The sequence below is a fragment of the Sarcophilus harrisii genome, chromosome 6 (genome assembly GCF_902635505.1).
Source record: "Sarcophilus harrisii chromosome 6, mSarHar1.11, whole genome shotgun sequence".
Classification (NCBI taxonomy): domain Eukaryota; kingdom Metazoa; phylum Chordata; class Mammalia; order Dasyuromorphia; family Dasyuridae; genus Sarcophilus; species Sarcophilus harrisii.
In genome coordinates, this window is record NC_045431.1 from 69,339,543 (window position 1) to 69,361,022 (window position 21,480).

At 35.0% G+C, this 21,480-nt stretch overlaps 1 protein-coding gene across 3 annotated transcripts in view; it reads left to right on the forward strand.

Annotated features, from left to right (window-relative positions):
- The window catches only part of HHIP (hedgehog interacting protein), a 127,622-nt gene extending 107,529 nt beyond the window's left edge, over positions 1–20,093 (forward strand). The window contains exons 12-14 of one of the 3 annotated variants that reach the window (XM_023505956.2): positions 14,763–14,911; positions 17,780–17,908; positions 18,827–20,093. In XM_023505956.2, the coding sequence (XP_023361724.1) occupies positions 14,763–14,911; positions 17,780–17,908; positions 18,827–18,837 (289 nt within the window). In that variant the 3' untranslated portion in view covers positions 18,838–20,093. Of the gene's footprint in view, positions 1–14,762; positions 14,912–17,779; positions 18,154–18,826 lie in introns of those variants that run through there. The other 2 variants (XM_023505957.2, XM_003773168.4) reach the window with 2 other exon arrangements.
- The last annotated feature ends 1,387 nt before the right edge of the window (positions 20,094–21,480 follow it).

Below are 21,480 nucleotides of genomic sequence, written 5' to 3' on the forward strand. Positions count from 1 at the left end.
GCTTATAAAAATCTTTTCCAGGAAACTCATTCAGGTGAAAGTCAGAATGTTTTATTTTTCTTTCTTAATAAAAGGGGAAAAATTCAGATTGTCCCCTAAAAAATCCTTCATTTAGTTTTTTTCCTTGTAGGTTCTTACATTTTAAGTAAAAAAAAAAAGGACCTTCTGATCAATTAATACAATCCCCCCACCACCCAGGTAAAAATTTAGAAACTGTCACAGCCAGTATATTCATTAACTTACTAAAAGTCACACAGATGAGCCAAGATAACCTATTACCTTGCTGTAGGCACAGGAATAATACATTTTTTATTTACTCAATTTGCATATATTTATTGAACTTCAGGGTTTCAGCATTAAATTTGGATATGATTTGCTTTTGCCAAATTGTCTCCTTCCTGTTACTACTACAATCAGCTCCCAAGGTCCCTACTTTTGAGAATGTCTTATCCATCAGTAGAATTTATAAAATGCCCCTTATGTAACCAAGTGACCATGTGTGATCACTGCCAGATTATATAGTATATGCTGACACAGACTACAAAATAAAGAAGCTGGTGGCTGAACAACCTTCAGCGCAAGGGATTTAATGGTTTGAGACCATCTAGCAATAGCTTTTTTGCATGCCTCCTAACAGTGGTATCCAGCTTAGCTGCCATATGGCTTTAGAGTATAGACGTTATATAGTTCAAACAAAGAAGAATGAGTCTATACTACTCAATGGAGTGGACTCAGAATAACTATGACTAACTTTAATATTCTATACTAAAATATAACATAATACAATAATTATGAATAACTAGAAAACTATAACTTCAGCTCAGGTTTCTACTTATTATGTGCCTTAATTAATCTTTAATTACATACTTAAAGATTTTGTAATATTATTTCAGGAAAATCATTCTGTATCATCCTTGACTCTTCTTGACCCCTTCGATAGTTTGGTAAAGCCTTTGACCCCCTTCCCAGGATAATAGTTTTAGATGCATACGATAAAATGCAGAGAATGGTAAAGGAAAACCAACTGTTTTTAAATGCAATTTTTTAAATATCTTAAAACAAGTTCAGAGACCCTGGGTTAAGAATCCCTGTGATGTATAGAAACTCTTGATTCTCAGTTTCTTTTCACATTAAAGACGTGTCAGAAAATATTTTAACTGCGTACTCATGCAGGAACTACAGTGAAAAGTAAGGGCATTCCACAAGTGCAGAATGCATGTAGTGCCTTCGGAAATATTGAATTTCTTGCAGCATCTTAAATATTTCTTGAAAGAAACTGGCAGTAAAATTGTTTTGTGGTACCATACCACAAAATCCTATCAAGATCAAGCAATATAGATGAGCAGCAAACCCAGGGTCACATACCATGGCCAGCTCTCCAGGTATCTAGTGCAGTCACCCTGGCCTCCCCACCAGAGCAGAATTTCACTTAAAATGGCTAAGATTCCTAGCAGTCAAAAGGAAATTGATGGATGGCATTGTCATCTCACAGGATACTACAAAGTGGCCTCATAGAAAATGTAGGAGTTATGGAATCCTGATCCTTCTTTTCACTGGTAAACTGATATCACAAGAAAAAGCTTTGGTATGACCAGGATAGACCTGATAGAATCCCAAAGGGAGAGGTAGAAAATGGATAAGAAGAGTACTTTGTGTACAGTATTTATCTGAGGTAAGAAAAGAAATAATATGAATAAAAGGAAAATTTGTCACCAAATAAACCATTCAAGCTTCTGATAATGACTCCACATTAAGGTGGAATTATAAACTTTATCCTAAGGAAAAAGAATTTTCCTTTACATTCTAAGACTGAACTCTTACTCACTGCAAATAATGACTGATTGTAACTTTCATGTAGTCTGACAGTTCTCACATTGTCTCTCTTCAATCTGTTCTCCATATCAGTTGTTTTTCTAATGAGATGTTTCAGATTCTCTCCTATTTTTCCTATGTTTTATTAATTTCTTGGCAAACTATAAAGTTATTCAGTTCATCTTACCCAGTTCTAATTCTCAAGGAGTTATTTTCCTCCTTAAGGCATTGTGTCTCTTTTTCCAATTGGACAACTTTCTTTTTCATAATTTTCTCAGACTGCTTTTATTTTTTTCCTAATTTTCTCTCAGCTTCTCTTATTTGATTTTTTAATTTCTTTTTAAGTTCTTCCAAGAACTCTTTCTTGGACTTGTGAACACTTGATATTATGCTTTGGGGTAGAAATGACTTTTTTTAAAATTTCCCTATCTTTCTCTGAATATAAACCTATATCTTCTTTTACACCAAAGGAGCTATCGATGATCAGTTTCCCCCCCCCCTCATGATAGTATTCATCTTTAGAGTGGGGCAGATAGAGACAGAAGGGGAAAAAATGGGTAGGTGGGAAAAAATTCCATGACAACTTTATTTTTTATTTAAGAGAAATAGTAAATTGTAAATAATTGATTTGCAGTTACACGTACAATCATGTTTTTTTAATATTCTATCCTATTAAAATGCTTGTTATATTCCATAAGTTAACATTTAAATGTTTTTCAAATGAAAGAATGGCTGGATTCAGTGGTATCTAGCCCAGCCTCAATATTGTTTTAGAACAAAGAGCAGATAAAGAAGAATGAGTCTATACCACTCAATGAAGTAGAGTCATAATTGTTTTTCAGCTCAAGTTGTTTTATATGCTTGATATATAAATTAATGTTAACTATGTACTTAAAGCTTTTCTATTGTCATTTCAGGAAAGTCATTCTGTATCATTCTTAATCTTTTACATATTATAAAGAAGGCACAAAATTATGCCTTTCACAGATTATTAAAGTAATGATGATATGGAATGGCCAATTTCATCTAGGTCTAGAGAGGTAGACAACATTGTGTAGTATAAATACAGCTGGGCTTGAAGTTAAGAAGTTCCTGTTGTTGCTGTCATTTCAGTTGTGTCTGATTCTTTGTGATCATATTTGGGTTTTTCTTGGCAGAGATACTGGAGGGATTTATGATTTCCTTTTGTAGCTCATTTTACAGATAAGGAAACTGAGGCAAAGAAAGTTAAGATAGGACTTCTAATCCAATCCCTTCATTTTATGGATGTGGAGAAGTACCCCTAGGGATTTGTCCAAAGCCACAGCTAGTTAATGACAGAGTTTGGAACTGAACCTTGATCTTTTGACTCAAAGACAGTACTCTTTCCCTTATACTATCTTACAATTGCCCAAAGATCCCAAAATACAACTGAAACAAAGCCCCATTTGTTTGTTATTTATCGTTTTTAATGATTTCTTTTGTTTTTTAAGTCACCCCACTATCCTTCCCTTCCCCATCTTCCTCACTCTTCCAGAAAACCTTTCAATATAACAAATTGATTATTTTTATTTTTGTCATCTTTACCAATTTTCAGAATGTGGGATGAAACCTCAAGGTATTTTGATTTGTTTCTCTTATTTTTAGTATTTTGATGTATTTTTTCAAGGGGTTCTTAATACTTTGCAAATCTTTTGAAAATGTTCTCATCCTAAAGCACTTATCTATTGGAGAAAGGGCTTTTGGTTACCTATATGTATAATATGTGCATGCATATATACACATTTATATAAGTGTTATTTTTTCTAATTGGATACCAAACCATTACCAAAGAAATTTAATACATTTTTCCTGTTTAATTATTTCTCTTCTTATTCTAGATGCATTGATTTTATTTGTGTAGAAATCTTTCAGTTTCACATAATAAAAGTTATTTATTTAATTTTTTTTATAATTGCCTCCATCCTATTCATGGCTGTGAGAGGTATATATGACCTTTTTCTCATCTATTTTTTAAAAGTGTTATATATACATTTAGAATATATTGTACAAATGGGGTAAGGTGTTGGTCTAAGCCTTATTTTGATAAATGGCTTTCCAGTTTTCCCAGAAGTTTTTAATCAAATAGGGATTTCTTTCCTGAGTAATTTATGTCCTCCATTTTATCAAATACAGTTTTTGAATTCCATTGTATTTAATTCTCCTTCATCTAGTATCTTCCATTGATCTATCTCCATATATTTTAACCAATACCAGATGGTTTTGATGACTGCTATCTTAATATAGTTTGAGTCTGGGAAAGCACCATCTTTTCACCAAGTTTGAGGTCTATTTAATTAATATACCCTCCCTCCATAGATTTTTCATTTGGTCTAGCCCTTTTTTCCTTCCTTCTTTAAACTTTTTTTTAAACTTCTTGCTATTACTGTTAGAGAAATTTCACATATCCCAAAAGAGAACATGAAAAATAAGTAGAAAGGTGAGTTTCTACTTCCCAATCATTATTAAAACTAATTTTCAGTAAGTCTATAAAAATGTCTTTTTTAAAATAACTATACTGGGAAATGACTTTAGGGAGAGAATAGAAAGAAATGTTGGAATTCACAGCCTGAGGACCTATGTTCAAATCCAGGCTCTGTTTTTACTGCCCATGATTTTAGATAAATGATATCTCAGGGGTTTCATATTCTAATTTTTATTAAAGAGACTAGACATAATGACTTTGAAGGTCTTTTCTAGCTCTAAACCTATGATCTGCATGATAGTACACTTGATGGTTTAATGAAAGTCTTTTATAAAGAAACTGGAGGGTTTTTTTGTTTTTGTTTTTTTTGTTTTTGTTTTTTTTTTTTTGTTTTTTTACCAAAAAGAATGAAAGAGCTAAAATTTCTGTGTTAGCATACATTTGATCACACACTTTGCCTGTTTGTCAATTATATTACCCATGTTTCCATTTTTTTTCTTTGTAGCTGTGGTGAAAATTAGAAGACTCACTTCCCTTATTTAAAAAAAATTACAAATGTTATGATTCTCTAAAATGCAGGCCTAGGCAAGTTTTCTCAAAAGAGAGATTTGAATTGTTGAAAATGAGAGGGAGAAGAGAGACAGAGGGAGAGACAGACAGACACAGAGAGACAAAGAGACAGAAAGAGAGAGAATGAGAATAACAGTCTTGCACAATTTTCTACTGAAAGCCTTGTCTGTTTTTCATATTCAGTGCAATTAAGAAATACATGTTCCTGGCTTAAATAAGTGTGGGGGATATGCAGATACCCAATAAACTATTAGACCTCAGATTTTAAGCCTAAAAACATGTTTGTCTAGAAAAATGCCTATTGATTTCAAATACTAGAAATAAAGATTTGATAGCTCTTGCTTAAATATTAAAGGGAAATTTTCAATACATTACACTGATCCAGTCTTCTGATTGAATATTAAAATGTAATTAGTATAACATACCTTGTTGTATGTACTCAGTTCAACCAAGTCAACAAACTTCTATTAATCACTTACGTACCTAACAATGTACGGAGTGCTGGGAATACAAACAGAAGTGAAAAGGTAGTCTCAAGGAGCTTCCATTCTAATATGAGAAGACAACACATAAAAGGAAGCTGAAAATATGAAACGCAGGAGAAAGGGGGAGGCAGCAAGAAGTTCAGAGAGTCATGAGCAAAGGTCAAAAAGGAATAATGTGGGTTGGAGCAGTTTCTTGATATGGTAGCTCTAGGAGAAACTCTGACCAGAAAGAGAAAAGGGTCTCAAAGGAGAAATAAACTTCCAGTTTAAGAAGGCTACTTGCCAAACCATGGTAGGGAAAGAAGTCCAGAGAGAAAGGAGTTGATCCCAGAGAAAGAATATCAATTCTCTCTTCTGGAGTATTGTCAAGAAGCATATCTTTTTTTTATCTTTTTGTTCCCAGTTTTTCCAGATTGTAGGTACTTAGCATTTATTGAATTAAATTGAATTGACTTGAATTATACCTATTGGATTGAATTGTATTTTATGAAAGAGAACTGTGTCTGAACATATAGAATCTATGCTTTACCATTTTGAAGTTAGAATTCCATTAATGCTCTCATTTCAATTGTCATTTTTGACAATTTCCTCAGAGGCTCAGGTAATAATACATAGGCTGGTGGAAAGAATTGGAAAATGTATCTTTAATTTACTTGGGAGAAGGAGGGAGGCAATAACACAGAAGGATATGGCCAGGACAACCATGAATTCACCTGGAAAATGTAGGGAAGGAAATGTAGGGAAGAAAAGAAGCCATCATGTTGCAGTTTTCCACTTTAGTTAATTGTTCTTACTAATTAGGTGTTAAACTCAGTTATTTGTATGCTACTAAATGACCAAAAGTATAACTAACACTCCTTTACATCTCTGCACCCTAGGAGAATATTCCAAACTGCCCTTTCCTAGTTATAACTATGAATCCAAAGCAAAGGGGGGGGGGAAGGAAGATACTGTTAGATTTGCCCAAATCAATCAATTGAATCTTAAAATGTAAATTAATAAAATAAATTTTTTTAAAAAATACTTTCAATGTATACTTATACTCAGTTTCCAAAGACTGTAAGATAGAAATTATTGCTGAAGGTAGTTTTCACATCCAAAGTTTCTTATGTCAGTGAAATCAAACAGCAATAATAAAAAGTTAATATCAAGGTTCAAGATCAAATGCAGGGGGATGTCTGTATTACTAATAGGTACTTCTAAATTGTAAGTTAAATAAAATAATATTTTATCATTCAAAACATACTAATAATGTTTAAAAATTATATAGAACCTTATAATAAGTCATAAATTTAAATCATAAATTAAAAAAAGTTTTGCCAAGCATTTAAGACAGAATTTCAATTGAATAGTAAAATGACCCCTCCACAATAATCAGTTATTTTAATTTTAATATATTAGTAGATACATGATCTCATCATTGGAGATAGTTTTTCCAGTGGTACAAATGACAGCTCATCCATGCTTCCTTATCCTATGTGATTCTCCCCCAGGTCTTCCCATAAATTTTTCATAAGTCTATCCAGTTTGCTAGAGGACTTTCCCCATGTCATTGATTCTTAACCTGGTATTCACAAGAGTTGCAAGGATGGGGGAAAAAATAAGATCTTTACTTTCATTAACCCCAACAGAAAATTAGCATTCCCTTCTATTTTGAACACTGGCAACAAATTATAGTAACATTAGCAGTAGCTGTGACTTTGTCACCAATAGAAATCACAGATTTTTTTGTCATAACATTACAGTCGTCAAAGAGATCTCAAAACATCATTTAAACTCATCACTGCTTCAAAATTATTGCAATTATTAGGCTAGATATAAACTAGACATGCTACAAAGTTTTAAAACATTTTCATAACTCTTCTACCATAATTGGTTTCCTTTGAAATACTAGATTTTTTGCTTCCTGCTTTTAAGAGGGGGTCCACAGGCTTCCCCATACTTCTAAAAGGGCCCATGACCCAGAAAAGGTTAAGAATCCCCCTATCTAGATAAATTAATGTGTCTAGATTGTCTAAAAATTCTGTTATTCTTAGTACCCTCTGTGTCTTTTTCTACCACTCTGCTATTATCACTTCAGAAATGGAAAGAGGCCACCCAGGACTGAGGGCCATTCTGCATTTTTCTGTTTTATGGGTTGTCATAGCCAAAGAATTGATCACCTGCTGGTGAGCCCACCCATGCTGAGCCTGGTTCTCAGGCAGCAGCCGTTGTACTTAAAACCCTTCCAGCTTAGTAGGACCTTCCAGGACTACTACTCCACAGGCATAGCCATAATGAGGCAACCATGCAGGACCTAGAGAGGTTATGCTTCCATAAACAAAAATTTATGAGTGCAAAAAGCAGGGTGATAACAGTTGAAAGAACATCAGATTCAGAATAAAAGAACCTGCGTTCAAAACCCAGCTGTTATTATGTATTACTTGAGCATCTTCCCTTCTCTGGACTTCAGTTTGCCCATGAGGACTTTCTTTAAAGTCTTTAAAATTTATACTCCTGTAATTTTATGTACATTGTATCACCAAATCGAGGCATTAAATAACAGACAAACTCAGAAGAAAAAAAAGCTATTCACTTATCTGTAGGAATCTAAATAATTGAGTGATGGATGTAGATGAAACATCAAGGAAGATTAGGAAACTGGCAAAGAGACAAAGGAAGTTATCCAGCTCGACAGAAAAATGTTCTGTGGGATTGCTTCTTTCTCTCTGAGTCATCCTCATCTTTCCTACCACAATTGCAAGTTAATGCTACAGCCCTCAGACTCCATCCATTTGATTTCATCAGTGCATCTCCCCACCACATCCCACATCTGATAAGTGTTTTATATCCCTTAAGCTTCACTCAATTGGGCATAGGCCAGAGGAAAGTTATTTGGACCACAGGCTAAATGGATTGTTCATCTTGTATCACAAGTAATTGCACTGCACCTTTGGCCATGATCCCTGGATTCTGGCATTTAAGAAAATGCAGAGAGGAAGAGCTGGCTATGCATGTGATTTACTGATTACCACCACAGAAATCCCACTTGGTCCAACTCAGCTAGCTAACATTTATGAGGTGCTTTAGGGACCTCCAGCTCCTCGATGAGGTGAGGGGATGTCCACCCCAGACATGTGAAGACTTTCAGAATGGGTGGATGAGAGCAATTTGTTCTGACAACCATGAAGGTGTTGTGGAGCATTTAGAACTAGATGTCAGGGTTATCCACCAGATCCCAGGATCAGTCATCCTTATTTTTGTCCTCCACTGGCCTTTGATGATTCTGGAAGAAAAAGAGGAAGATGCAATTCTGCTTCACCTAAATATTAAATTAATCCCTTCTATGCATAAGTCAAGACATCAAGTCATGATGTCAATGGTCCTCTTCAGAAATGGCTCAAACAACAATGCTTTAAGGTTCATGAAACCCTCTCTATATATTATTTTATTTGATCCTCACAACAATTAAGGTCATTGATGACCCTGATAGTGTATTGTCATAATTGTCATATTATTGTTATATTGACCCTAATATTATCTTCATTTTACGGAGGAAGGAACTGAGAGCAGTTAAGTGAGTCATTCAGAATAAAGCAGTTACTAAGTATCTGAGATAGGTAGCATCTTTCTTTGAACCTTCTGAGTTTGGGTCCACCACTCCATCCACTGTGTGACCTGGCTTTCTAAGGAAGAAGGTGACCCTGGGATCTTAAAAATTATTCAAGCTTTAGTAGGTGCTTCCAAGCCAGAAAAGCTTCCATTAGTGTTCTGGTGATAGACTATCCATAATCTCTGAACTATATTGGAATCTCTTTAAGCAATGGGAGACTTTCTTACCTTCCAGGTTGACGATGAAATAATGAATATTTTTCTACTCATCTAAAATGGCAATCAATTGTCTTCAGTCATAAATGAATTTGGAACCTGCCCCAGGTCTGATTGGAGCAATCATCTAAATATTATACAAATATGATGATTTGTATGTAGGCAGCTAGGGCATAGAAGATAGAAAATAATGAGCTCAGTCAGGAAGACCTGAGTTCAATTCCTTGAGCTCAGACACAAATTAGATGAATGAGTCTAGATAAATTACTTAATCTCCCTCAGCCTCAGTTTCCTCATCTAAAATGATATAATATCAGCCACTACCTCCCAAAGTTATCATAAAACTCAAAGGAGATATTTGGCAAACTTTAAGGACTATGTAAATGCTAGCTCTATGTGCATGCATGTAGTTAACAAATTCTTCTCCCCCAATGAGATGTACCAAGGCAGACTGTCTTTGTAGAACATGTTTATGTATTTTTCATCTGTGGAAAGGACTACATGACTATCTCGTCTGTGTTTTCCTAGAAGTCAGCCAATGTAAAATGCTTTGCAAAATCCTAATGTTTTCTAGAAGTACTAGCTGTTCTCATTATTTGGTAGTATTGTTATATTATTGTTTTTATTTTTATTTCAGTTCTAGACCTCTCCACTCTTAGCTAGACTAATTCTTTTAGTCACAGACATAAAGACAATTACTGGTTCTGTACTCAAAATTTTTTACTTGCTAAGATCTGCCAGAGCAAATATTTCATGGCCTTGGTGAAGTATCAGAGAAGGACATTAGTGGAAGACAAATATGTCTAATAGGCAGTGCTGCATGGGAGGTAGAGTGCCCAGACTTGGAGTTATTGGGAAGACCTGAATTATAGCTGACCTTTCTCTCCTGATTAGTTTTGTGACCCTACCCAAGTCAATTAACCTCAGTATGCCTCTGGTAACTCCCTAAGACTTATCTCCTAATTCTTCAGGACTTCCTTGTGTCTGCTTATTAACTAAATTCGCCTAGACTCCTCTAGATCCATCATCTCAATAACAAGTGTAATCCCTCCAACAATACAGGTCTCATTCTTCCCTGCCTCTGTTTTCCAACTTCTGTCTGGGTCTTCCCATAAGTTCGCCACAGGGAACCCACCCAATATCCTGTAAGACTCCCTCAAATTCTCTTCATTTTAGGAAGAATGTTACAAGCTAAATTCCCCAAACTGGAAATCACAAATCCTTCAGGGATTTCCATTTGCAAGGTTAAATATATAAACGTGGATATCCATGGACTGATGAAAAGTCTTTTTGAATTTAAAAAAAAAAAAAGGTGACTCAGAAGATTTTACATTTCCAATTACTCTTCTATGACAAATATAAGAGAACCATACTTAAACATATCAATTAATTAACAAGCATTTATGAAGTGCCTACTGAAAGAAATAATTAATTCTCTCTTATATTTAATGACTAATTATTGTTTTGGGACCAAGATTTTTCTCCTTTTCTACTTCCTCATCCAGAAATCAACTTAGCGTGGGAAATTTTTCTCAAAGATTTACCCAGGCCAAGATCTAATTAGGCATTAAACAAAATGCTAAATTTGGGCTAATGAGAGGAGGCTTGCTCATTGTGTTTACACTAACAGGTCTGGGTAAATGTTGATATGGATATGGTAATATGGTGATATGGAAATTGATGTCTCTTTGACCAGATCATGTACCCCAAGCCTCTCATTGTAATATAAGCCACCTTCTCAATGTAATATTCATTCATTAATTGTTTGGCAATCAACTCTGATTGCCACCCTCAGAAACACCTACTTTTCCAAGGACATATAAACTATGAGCCTACTTTCAGGGGATTTAGTCCAAGAGAAACAGCCAAATGACCGTCCTTTTATTTATAAACCTGATGACATTATTAATAAGTAAGATTAAATTACCCAGGAACTACGTTTCTTGAACTTTTTAGATCTCACACTACTGTGTCAGGTATGTTTTATGCTATGTATCCAAACACATCCTTCAACTTGAAGTTTAAACCTTTTACAATCTGTCTCTAGCCCCACCTTTCCAGACTATTCAAATGATGTTTGAACAATGCCCTAAATTGTCCTTATGTTCTACTGTAGGGATGCTACAAATTCATATACAAACAAAATACAAATTGATGAGGGGAGTGGCTAGTAAAAAGTTGGAAGATCCAGAAAGGAGTTCCAAGAAATGTAAATAAAGAGAGAGAGCATTTCAGGATTAGGGGATGAGCCATGCAAAAGCACAGAAATGGAAGGTGAATGGAGAGGACCAAAAAGTGGGCCAGTTTGGCTGGAATTTAGGATATACAAAGAGCAACGTTTGAATGGTCTGAAAAGATGGGCTAGAGATAGATTGAGAAGTGTTAAATGACCAATTGTACTTTATTCTAGAAACAAGATGGAGCTGCTATGACTCCTTGAGCAGGGGAAAGATCTGTGCTTTAGGAATATCACTTTGGCAGATGCAAGGACAATGGTTTGGAAAGTGGAGAGACAGAAGACAGACTACTTAAGTGGTTATTTTAATAACTCGGGAAAGAAGTGACAAAGGCCTGACTGAGAGTGATTGTGTCAATGTAGACAAAGGGACAGATTTGCGAGATGTGGTGGAGGTAGAATCTATAAAACTTAACAATTATTTGGCTTGGGGGAGTGAGTGAAAGTAAGTTTATGATGACCTTTGGATGTGACTTTGAAGCACTAAAAGGGGATACCCTCAGCAAAAATAGTTAGGAATTGTAAGTTTGTTGAGGGAGGGTGTTAAATATTAGAGTAGAAAGAGTGCCGGGGTAGGAAACAAGAGAATTCATCTTCCTCACTTCAAATCCAGCCTCAGTTTCCTCATCAATAAAATGAACTGGAGAAGGAAATGGCAAACTATTTTAATATCTTTGCCAAGAAAATTCCAGTCAGGCTCGCAAAGAATCCGTTATGTCTGAAAAACAAAAGTTTGTTAGGAAAGATAATGAGAGAAGTTTTTAGCTATGCTTAGTTTGAGATGTCTATGGGACACTCAGATAGAGATGTCAAGTGGGTGGTTGGAGATCTGGCACTAGAGCTCTGGTTTGAAATGAGAGCCGAAAATGTAGATTTGGAACTAATCTACATAAAAATGAAAATTGAATCCAGAGAAACTGATGAGGTTCTGAAGAAGAAAGGAAGTCCTAGGCCCAGAATAGACCCCTGAGGTATTTATAGGATGGATTATGAACCGGTAAAGAAGATTGAGAAGGCAGACAGAGAAACCCAGAGGAATAATGTCAGATACTCAGAGAGAAGAATCTCCACAAAGTTGGACTGGTACCATGTCAAGGAAGATCTTAAAATGTATTACAGGGACATGAGTCCCTTGAGATTAATCAGCAGACAGAAAAATATCTCAAATATCGAGCCACATGAGTAGTACTTTCTACTGGCCAAACCACACTTTCTAGTCCACTTCACATAATGGGCACTCATTGATGCTTTTTCCTTCCCCCAAAAAAGTTGCCTCTCTGAGGAAACACAAAGTAAATGTTTAAGAAGGAGTTGAGAATGAAAATGTAATTAATGCTAGGGAATTCCTTAGGAGCTTTTCATCTAGAACATTATAAAGACATATAATATCCTACCGAAATATATAGTATTTAATAAATAATTGATAATAAATAAATAATAAACTATAACTAAATAAGCCTATCTAACTATAAAACATTATATAGGATCTGTGAGAGCATCAGATGTTTTTCTTGAAAAACATACTAGAAATAGAAGACTTTTGCGATGTGGTGGACATTTGGGGGAAGGGAAGAGTCCCATGGTCTTAAGCAATTTTGCAAATAATATAATCCTCTGAGCCAGTATAGAAATAGCCCAGAGGCATCGTTTACATTCCATATTATTCTGAAGTGCTATTATCGCCGCTGTTAATATTGCCACAGGAACATAAAAAAGTAACATGTCTTAAGGGAGCTGAGTCGGCTTGGTTTAATTGGCTTGCTTATCTCTGCACGGCTCTATAATTTACCTCTTGTGGGAGTTTTGACCTATAATTATCACCTTGTGTGTTTTCTTTGTTATGGAACTCTGGGAGTCATAGCAACAGGGCTGGTCATCCTCGGGGTGGTCATTTGGGATAGTGATGAAAACTTCTTGTTTATATTAGTTAAACGAATGCAGCATTCTTCCGAGAGTGGGGGGCCAAGTTTCAGGGACTGATAGAAAGGGGGTGAGGGGGCCTGCTCATTTTATTCCAAAGGTTAGGTAACAGTCACTTGTAAGAAGTGATTTCCCCATCTGATGAGGATTCAGAGAGGAGTGAGGTCTTCTATTAAAAAAAAGTTTCTTCTTACTAAAGTATCTTAGTTCCATCGATAAATATAGGCAATTGCTGAAAAAGGCAAAAAAAGTCTACAATTTTAGAAATAAAAATGTTCTTCCCCACTTCTAATATTCTTCTGCCTCTGTCATTATTGTTAATCATAGTAATTACTAAAAGTATATATACCCTGAATGATTGTAACCAGTGTTGCTTATAATAATTTTATATTTTAATTTTTTGTTTTATTTTTAATATTTTATAATTGATCATTCTTTATATAATTAATCATTATAAGTAATAGTTATTTAATAATTTATATTACAATATTACAACCCATATAGATCAAGTGCTGGGCTTGGCACTAGGAAGAACTGGTTCAGACTCAGTCTCTGAGGTTTACTGTGTCCCAACAAGTCATTTAACTTAACCTCTTAAGTGCCTAAGGCAGCTTCAGAGAACCAGTCTCCTAAGTCTTAAAAAATTACAATCTACTTTAGAGAAAGAAGTTCCCACACCTGGACTTCATCCCACTTGTGAAATCACAGATCTTCCTGTATTCAAGAATAGGTGACTAATATTATAATCTATTATGACTAATATTGGGCTGCCTTTTAACATGAATTTAATAACACATTATTAGCATTGAATCAAGTTGGTATTTCCGTTGCCTGTTTTATTCATTGCCTGGTCATATAAAATAATCATGCAAATTTGCAGAGACCCCCCCCCCCAGCTGGCTTAAACCATGATGAGACCAAAAGAAACTTTAAAGAATAACAAATAAAAATTGAAATGGCAGATTCATCCAACCATACAGGAATCATTTTGACTTTCCATTTCTAATTAAACCTTAAAGATGATAGTGACTGGTGAAAGTTTCACAAAGCACACTTAAAATATTTGTAGACCTAAAGTTGCTTTTTTTCCTAATTTTCTCCAAATCTCAGTTTGAATAAGTGAAATTGGCTGAACATTCTTAGCTACTAAATTTTAAAAAATTAAAATATTAATATGATAAAAATCTGCAGTTAGAATCATAAAAATTGATGATTCAGAATCCAAATCCTTAAAATATTTCATCTCTTTCCCAAAATATTTTCATGTAGTTCAAAACAGGTTTGTTTCTCCTTGCAGGTATGCATGTTTGCTTTTAAGGAAAAGCTATAAATCTTTATGAATGAGTCCCTGGAAACAAAGTTTTCTGTAGAGAGCAAAATTTTAAAAGGCATATTTTTTTGAGTTATAAGGTGACTTTCTTTCCAAGAGTGTATTTTTAAAGGAAATACAAATTTGGCTTTTATTTGTTTGTCTATTTGTCTCATGCAGACCTTTAATGCCTGAAGAATGCAGACCCATCATTCAGCCCATACAGCCCCTAACATCGGAATGTTCTCGACTTTGTAGAAATGGCTACTGCACTCCTACGGGGCGATGCTGCTGTAGTCTAGGTTGGGAGGGTGACTTCTGCAGAATTGGTTAGTATTTCACCATAACTGCAAGGGTCTGGAATAGGAATGGGGGGGGGCCAGTGGGGAGAGGTGGGATTTGTGTAGGAAACAGGACTCTCACATACTCAATAATTCCACTCCAGTCATTTTTTCTAGAAACTTCAAAACTTTAAATGGCTTTTGCCAATTTGCAAAAGCATCAAAGGAGACTCTTTTTCAAAGCTTAAAAAGGAAACGTTTCCCTTATTTTCATGGGCTGAATTCTACATTTCTGTAAGCCAGCCTTATCTGTAATGGGAGGATTTACAGGGGATGGACTCTGACTGAGATGACTTTTCCATTACAAATTTTAAGATTTCATACACAAGCTAACTTCTGCTTCAAAAGGTAGGAAATCCAATATGTTGGCATAGCATCATGTGTGTAGTTGCCCATTTCCTGCTCGTTTTTTTTTTCCTTCCATTTAGAAAGAGAGCACCAAGATACTTATCCTTAAATTGGCTCTTCCATAAACCTGTGTTTCACTACAACAGAGTGAACCTCAGCCTGAGCTCTGCATAAAGAAAGTTTAAAAAATGTGGGCTAACATTATGGAATTAAATTGAAGAGAATTCAAAATGTTATATTTTGTAACTTTATACATAAGAAAGGGTTATCTCTGGCTGGTCTTACCTTCCTTCTTCCATTTTTCTGATCAAACCAATTTGGTTTTAAATTATGTGCAAGAATAAATTAGCTAAAATTCAAAGATTTACAGAAATGTATGTATTTGTGTTACATTTGAAGGTATGTGTGACTTAGAAAAGAAAAACAAACTACTAGGGGAATAGATGTCCAAATATTGAGGTTGAGTCTTGCCAACAAGAATAAAATTCTTAATTTAAATTGGATTTTACTTTCATTTCAGATAGGAAACTCATGAAATTTCCTGTTATTCAAATCCTTTTTGAATGTCTTTTTTATTTGTTTTAAAGATTCATTCTGCAACAGTCAGTATTAGTCTGATATTTAGAATTAGATAAAAATTTTATTTTAAAATGCATCATAAATTTCATTGATGCTAATAAAAATAACCAAATAAATATATACACTAAAGAATAAAATCTTGCATAATACCTTAGCATATAATAAAGCAGAACCAAATGACTTAATGAGCAACATGGAAACAAAAAGTTTTATTCTATAATTTTTCCACCTCTGTCTAAAATTTTGCAGCCTCTGGATAATTTCTTCCTTCCTTATTTTCTTGCCTTCTGTAGGCCCCACAAACTCTAGTACACAGTAAACAACAACTGCTTTGTGACAAATTAATAAAGGTTATATAGTTAAGCTAATTATTCAAAATAGCCTTAAACTGGCTACCATATTTCCCAAGAACCTACTATAATAATCAGTTAATTTTATGTGGCAAATAAGATCTATCACCTCATTTCCCTTTTTCATCACTATTTAACATCATGCTAATAGTTGTAACCACCTTAAACTTGTTTTTTGGAAACAAGGAAATAAATCCTAAATTTTAAAAAAATGGTTTGACTCATGTGAATTTCACATTTTTAGTTAATAATTTAGTGAAGTTCACTGTTTTAGCCTTTATCTACAAAGCATACAACTTCTATAAAAATAATGACTAATATTTAAAATGTTGATATGTTGAACCAATTTTTAAAAAATGTGTCATATGTAAATAAAACTGTAGATTGGTATTCTTGTTCCAAGGAAGAAAATGTTTGTGCATATATATATACGCTAATACATCTTTCCCGATTGGGGGGACTATGTAATTTCCTTCCTAGACATCAGCACCCATACTCTTGGCAGCCATTCTGAAAATTTAGCTAAAACATTTAGAAAAGCAAGAATAGCCTTGCCTGCGGAGCTGGAGAGTCGGTATTTAAAGAAAAGTACTATGGGGTTTTAATACTCCCACCAACCCCTCTGGGGGAAGATTATGACTCCCATCACAAGATTAGAAGGATAATAGTAGACATGGCTACCTAATCTCTCTCTTTCATTGATGTTTCTGTGAATAGCAAAATATCTAAAGTTTAGACTACACATTAGGGGAAATGGCAGAAGTCAAGTCTCTGTGTTAAGGTGTTAGAAGGTGCCATCACAGCCAACTTTTGACTGCCCAGCCCCATGAATATGAAGAGACACCTGGGGAAATAAAAACCCTTCTTCTTTGAGCTTTAAATTTTAATTTGAAAAATCAGCACACAATTAGATAACAAGTCCTTCAATATCCCAACAGGGACAAAGGAGGAATTTCTTTGTGTAGACCTAAACCTCCGTTAGAAAAGGCAGTTGATTTACTAGGGGATTTTTTTAGGGGGAGGGAGGAACCTCAGTAAATGTTGCTTATTCAGAAATAGCTTCATAGTTCTAAAATCATTTTAGATTGGCCGCTGGCCATGGTGACACACATCATGTAATCCCAGCAACTGAGGAGTCTGAGACTAATGAATCTTTTGAGCTAAGGATTTCTGAGCTGCAGTAGCTTATGCCAGTTGGGTGTCCACAGTAAATTGAGCATTAAAATTGTGAGATCTTGGGATCAGTTGACCACCAGGTTGCTTGGGAAGTGTGAAGGGTAACAGCAGGTTATAAAGTTCCCTTGCTGAACAGTGGAATCAGCCCCATGACTCAGCCCCCATAGAACCAGCCTGGAGAAAATAAGGATACACACACACACACACACACACACACACACACACAAAATATTGATAACAATGACGAAAAAAGGAATATAATTTCAAATCACGAGATCCCATGTGTGTTTTTGAAACAACCGCCTAACAACAATGAGCTTCTATTTCTTTATTTCTACATTGGCAGAATTTGCTTTTCTTCCCTTTAATTTTTATTTATTTTTTTCTTCCTTTAATTTTCTAGCAAAATGTGAACCAGCCTGTCGCCACGGAGGAGTCTGCATTAGACCAAATAAGTGCCTATGTAAAAAAGGGTACCTGGGACCCCAATGTGAACAAGTGGATAGAAACATCCGCAGAGTTACCAGGGCAGGTATTCTTGATCAGATCATTGACATGACATCCTATTTGCTGGATCTAACAAGTTACATTGTATAGTTTCGGGGACTTTTTGGATTCTCCTTCCTGATGGGCATTTATTTTTAATCCTGTCATTTAAAAAAGAAAAAAAAAAACAAAATGAAAAGACTGTTATCCTGCTACAAACTCCTGTGATTTCATTTCCTTTTTTTATTAATTTAAAAATCACTTCTACAAACATGCAGATACTGTGTGTGTGTATATATATGCCTGTGTGTGTATATAGATAATATGTTATAATATATGTATATATATATACACACACATGTATACACACACTCATTTATCCCTTATCCTCAACCCCACGAGTGTAGCTGCTTTTTGGTGGATTTTTTTTAAACTACATTTCTTTATATGGAGTAGTTTACACAGCGAATCCACTGTATACTGAGAAAGGACATTTTTTATGTCACCAGAATAGACTCTTTGACATCCCAGCCATTTTGTGTCTGTAATAACTAAGAAAAAATTTTAAGATGGAGTTTTGAAACATTACATTGTATAAACTGATGGATTTAATCCTTTTTTTAATGTATCATTTTTAAATAGAAGGACTATATGATGAGATAATGTTTCAGAACTCCTTGATGCATTTCTGAATGGGCAACTTGATATAGAATTGTAATCTTCACCTTCATCGATGTATTGCATTACAGAATGTTATGCACTTATCTTTTTATTGGCATAAAAATGGGGTTACCCCCAGCTTAATCTCAAGATTGTTTTCCAGTGTTTTATAATTAAATTATATCAGCATATTTCAAAACCAATCATCCTAAAAGGTCTGTTTTTTATTGTATATTTTATTTAACAATAGGCACTGGGTTCATGTTACATATTTATATTATTTTATTTTATTTTTATAATATAGACATCACCTAGATGAAACCGCTTTACCATGTCCTGTAAAATACTAAAGTTACATTTTTCACCAACTTAATTGGAATGACGGGGAGTGAGAGAGCAAACACGCTCTTTAATGTGCTGTGGATCTAAGCTAGCCATGTATCCTTGGGTCAACATGTAATCATTCAAGACGGGATGAAAAAAAGCAAGAAAACAACCAGTCATTATAAAATTCCAGCATTAAACATTTGTAAAGTGCTTTTCACCATAGCAGGACTGCCCAGATTGTATGGGATTAGAATGGTGCCGATTTCACACTGCATGGAACTCTCCCGGAGAAGAGCTTGTCCTGAACCAATCTTGGAAAGCTCTTAACATAACGAATTCTTGCCAAATAGGACTTTTCATGTAAGCGTCCCTCCAGATGCCATGGAAACCTTCACTTTGGTTAATGTATCAATAAATCTTCTGTAAATGTATTGTTCAGATTTTTAAAGAAATGAAATACTCTAATTTAAACCTGAGAAAGACATCTTCTGACTGGTTGGCCTTTTCTTAATGGTTTTAAGTGGCCAGTTTGCCACGTTTGGATTGTAATACTAGATTAGGTTTCTTTGCACTACTGAAAAAAAAATCTACTCATGGTGAGCATGCTCCCACCTTGGTGTTCCTAGAAACACCTGTTCCTTCCGAGTCCTGGGTACACTATTGTAAAGTAGGCAATGCAGACTGGCTTTTCAAATGTGCTCCATTTCTCACCTTTAGAAAAATAAGCCTTGATTGTGGAGTGATGAAGGAAGAGGAGGGGAGAGTATGAGGAACAGTATCTTAGGAGGCGGTATTTCTCTGTTGTTTTAAAGTGAAAGCTCTGTAATTAAAGCCAGGGAGCATTTGTAACTAGACCACAATGCAAAAGGATGCGTTAAGTCCACTGCATTTGTCTTCCATATATGATTGCTTCAGTTTCCAGTGACCTCATGGCAAATGGAAATTGGTTGAGAAATCTTGGTCCAGTGCTTCGTGAACAATACCCTGCATTAAAAAGTGCATGCATAATTTTGCACGATTTAGATTCAATTGACAGTCTATTCAAAGAAGTCTTGGGATTAAATGAGCATGGAGACCAAATTGCCCTCTTACCCCAGAAAAGGGGTGGTCCCTGCTAGTTCCACTAACACTCCATTGGCCCAATGGTGTGACAAATCTTGCAATGAACCCTGCAGCGGCTTGCATCTGTAGGTTAAGAGCAGTCTTTTGTCTCCTTGCTTTCTCTTCCTAGCCCCAGTTCTAAATTCCATCACAAAAAAAGTTTGACAATTAAGAAAATGTCCTGACAACCATTTTTTTGTAAATTGACCTTACCATCTAATCTTCCCCTAGTCAACGTGGGTGACATTAACAAAATGTGAACTTCTCGTGAATAAACCAGCTGTCTGAATCTGTCAAATCATGCAGTTTTATTACATACTAAACTCTTCATAGTTTCTGCCACAAACACTAGGGATACTGCCTGCTTCTCAGCAAAATCTGAACCATTCAAACTTTCTTCTTCCATATTTAACATATTTCCAAAACATATCATTTGCCCAACATTTCTTTTGTCAGTTAAATTTTTTCCCAAGTTGAAAGAGTTCCAAGTAGCTTTAGAGATCCCCATTATCCTCATTTGTCACTGCTTTGCTTGCTGTGGATTTTTGGAATAGAAGATGAAACTCTAAAAGAAAGATAGCTCCTGAGTCTTGTGGATTCCAAACTTAAACACACTATTCGTTCCCTGTTGCTTCTTTTTGTCCTTGAGGAAGGAGATATCAATAACTAATAACCAAAAATTCAAACCTGCTTCCTCTGTTTTTTTTTTTAAATCCAGAGGACTTTTCTTTCAGAACAACTTTTCATACATATCTGTAGAAAATCTCAAGTGCTTATGATGAAAAGCAGGTAGGAGCTGGTTAAGAGGTATGTCGTAAAAGGTAATTATTTTACCCTATGTAAATCAATCATCATTTAGCTCCCACAGCTCTTTTATCCCACATCATTAGCTTAAACTTAAAATAAGTTTGACAATAAGGATCTAGTATTGGAGTTGCCCAGTGGAGAGGAGAGGAGAGGAATGCTGTACTTTTCTACCATCCTTTTGCCCTCCAATCCCCCCCACTCCAATAAATAAAATTGCCAGTCTGTGAGAACTTTTTCGTGAGCTGATACACTCTAATTCTCTTCACATGCATTGAAGGTATTATGTCTAGTTATTTGTTTCCCACCTGAAAAAAAAATCAAAATTCATGGTAATAAGATGACTAATCTATTACCCAATACTTAAGTTATCTTTATACCATCTGGTCTTCATAATATGTATGGCACCATCCACTGAGCTGTCTGTTCAATCTTTTGATATACATATTAGTTTATGTATTTGTCCCATTAAGCCTTGGGTCTTTATTATGTCATTGATCCCTTTGGCAGACTGGTGAAATCTATCAATTCCTATTCAGAATGATTTTTGCAATTCATAAAATAAAATATATTGAATTTTAAAAGAAAATAGTTACACTGAAATCTATTTACTAAAATAATTTAAAAACATTTCCCAGACCCCAGTTAATGAACATCTGAACTAGACCAACTTTTTTAAATGGAACTGATTGTCTTTGGTCTGCATCAAACCAAAAGAGAAACCAA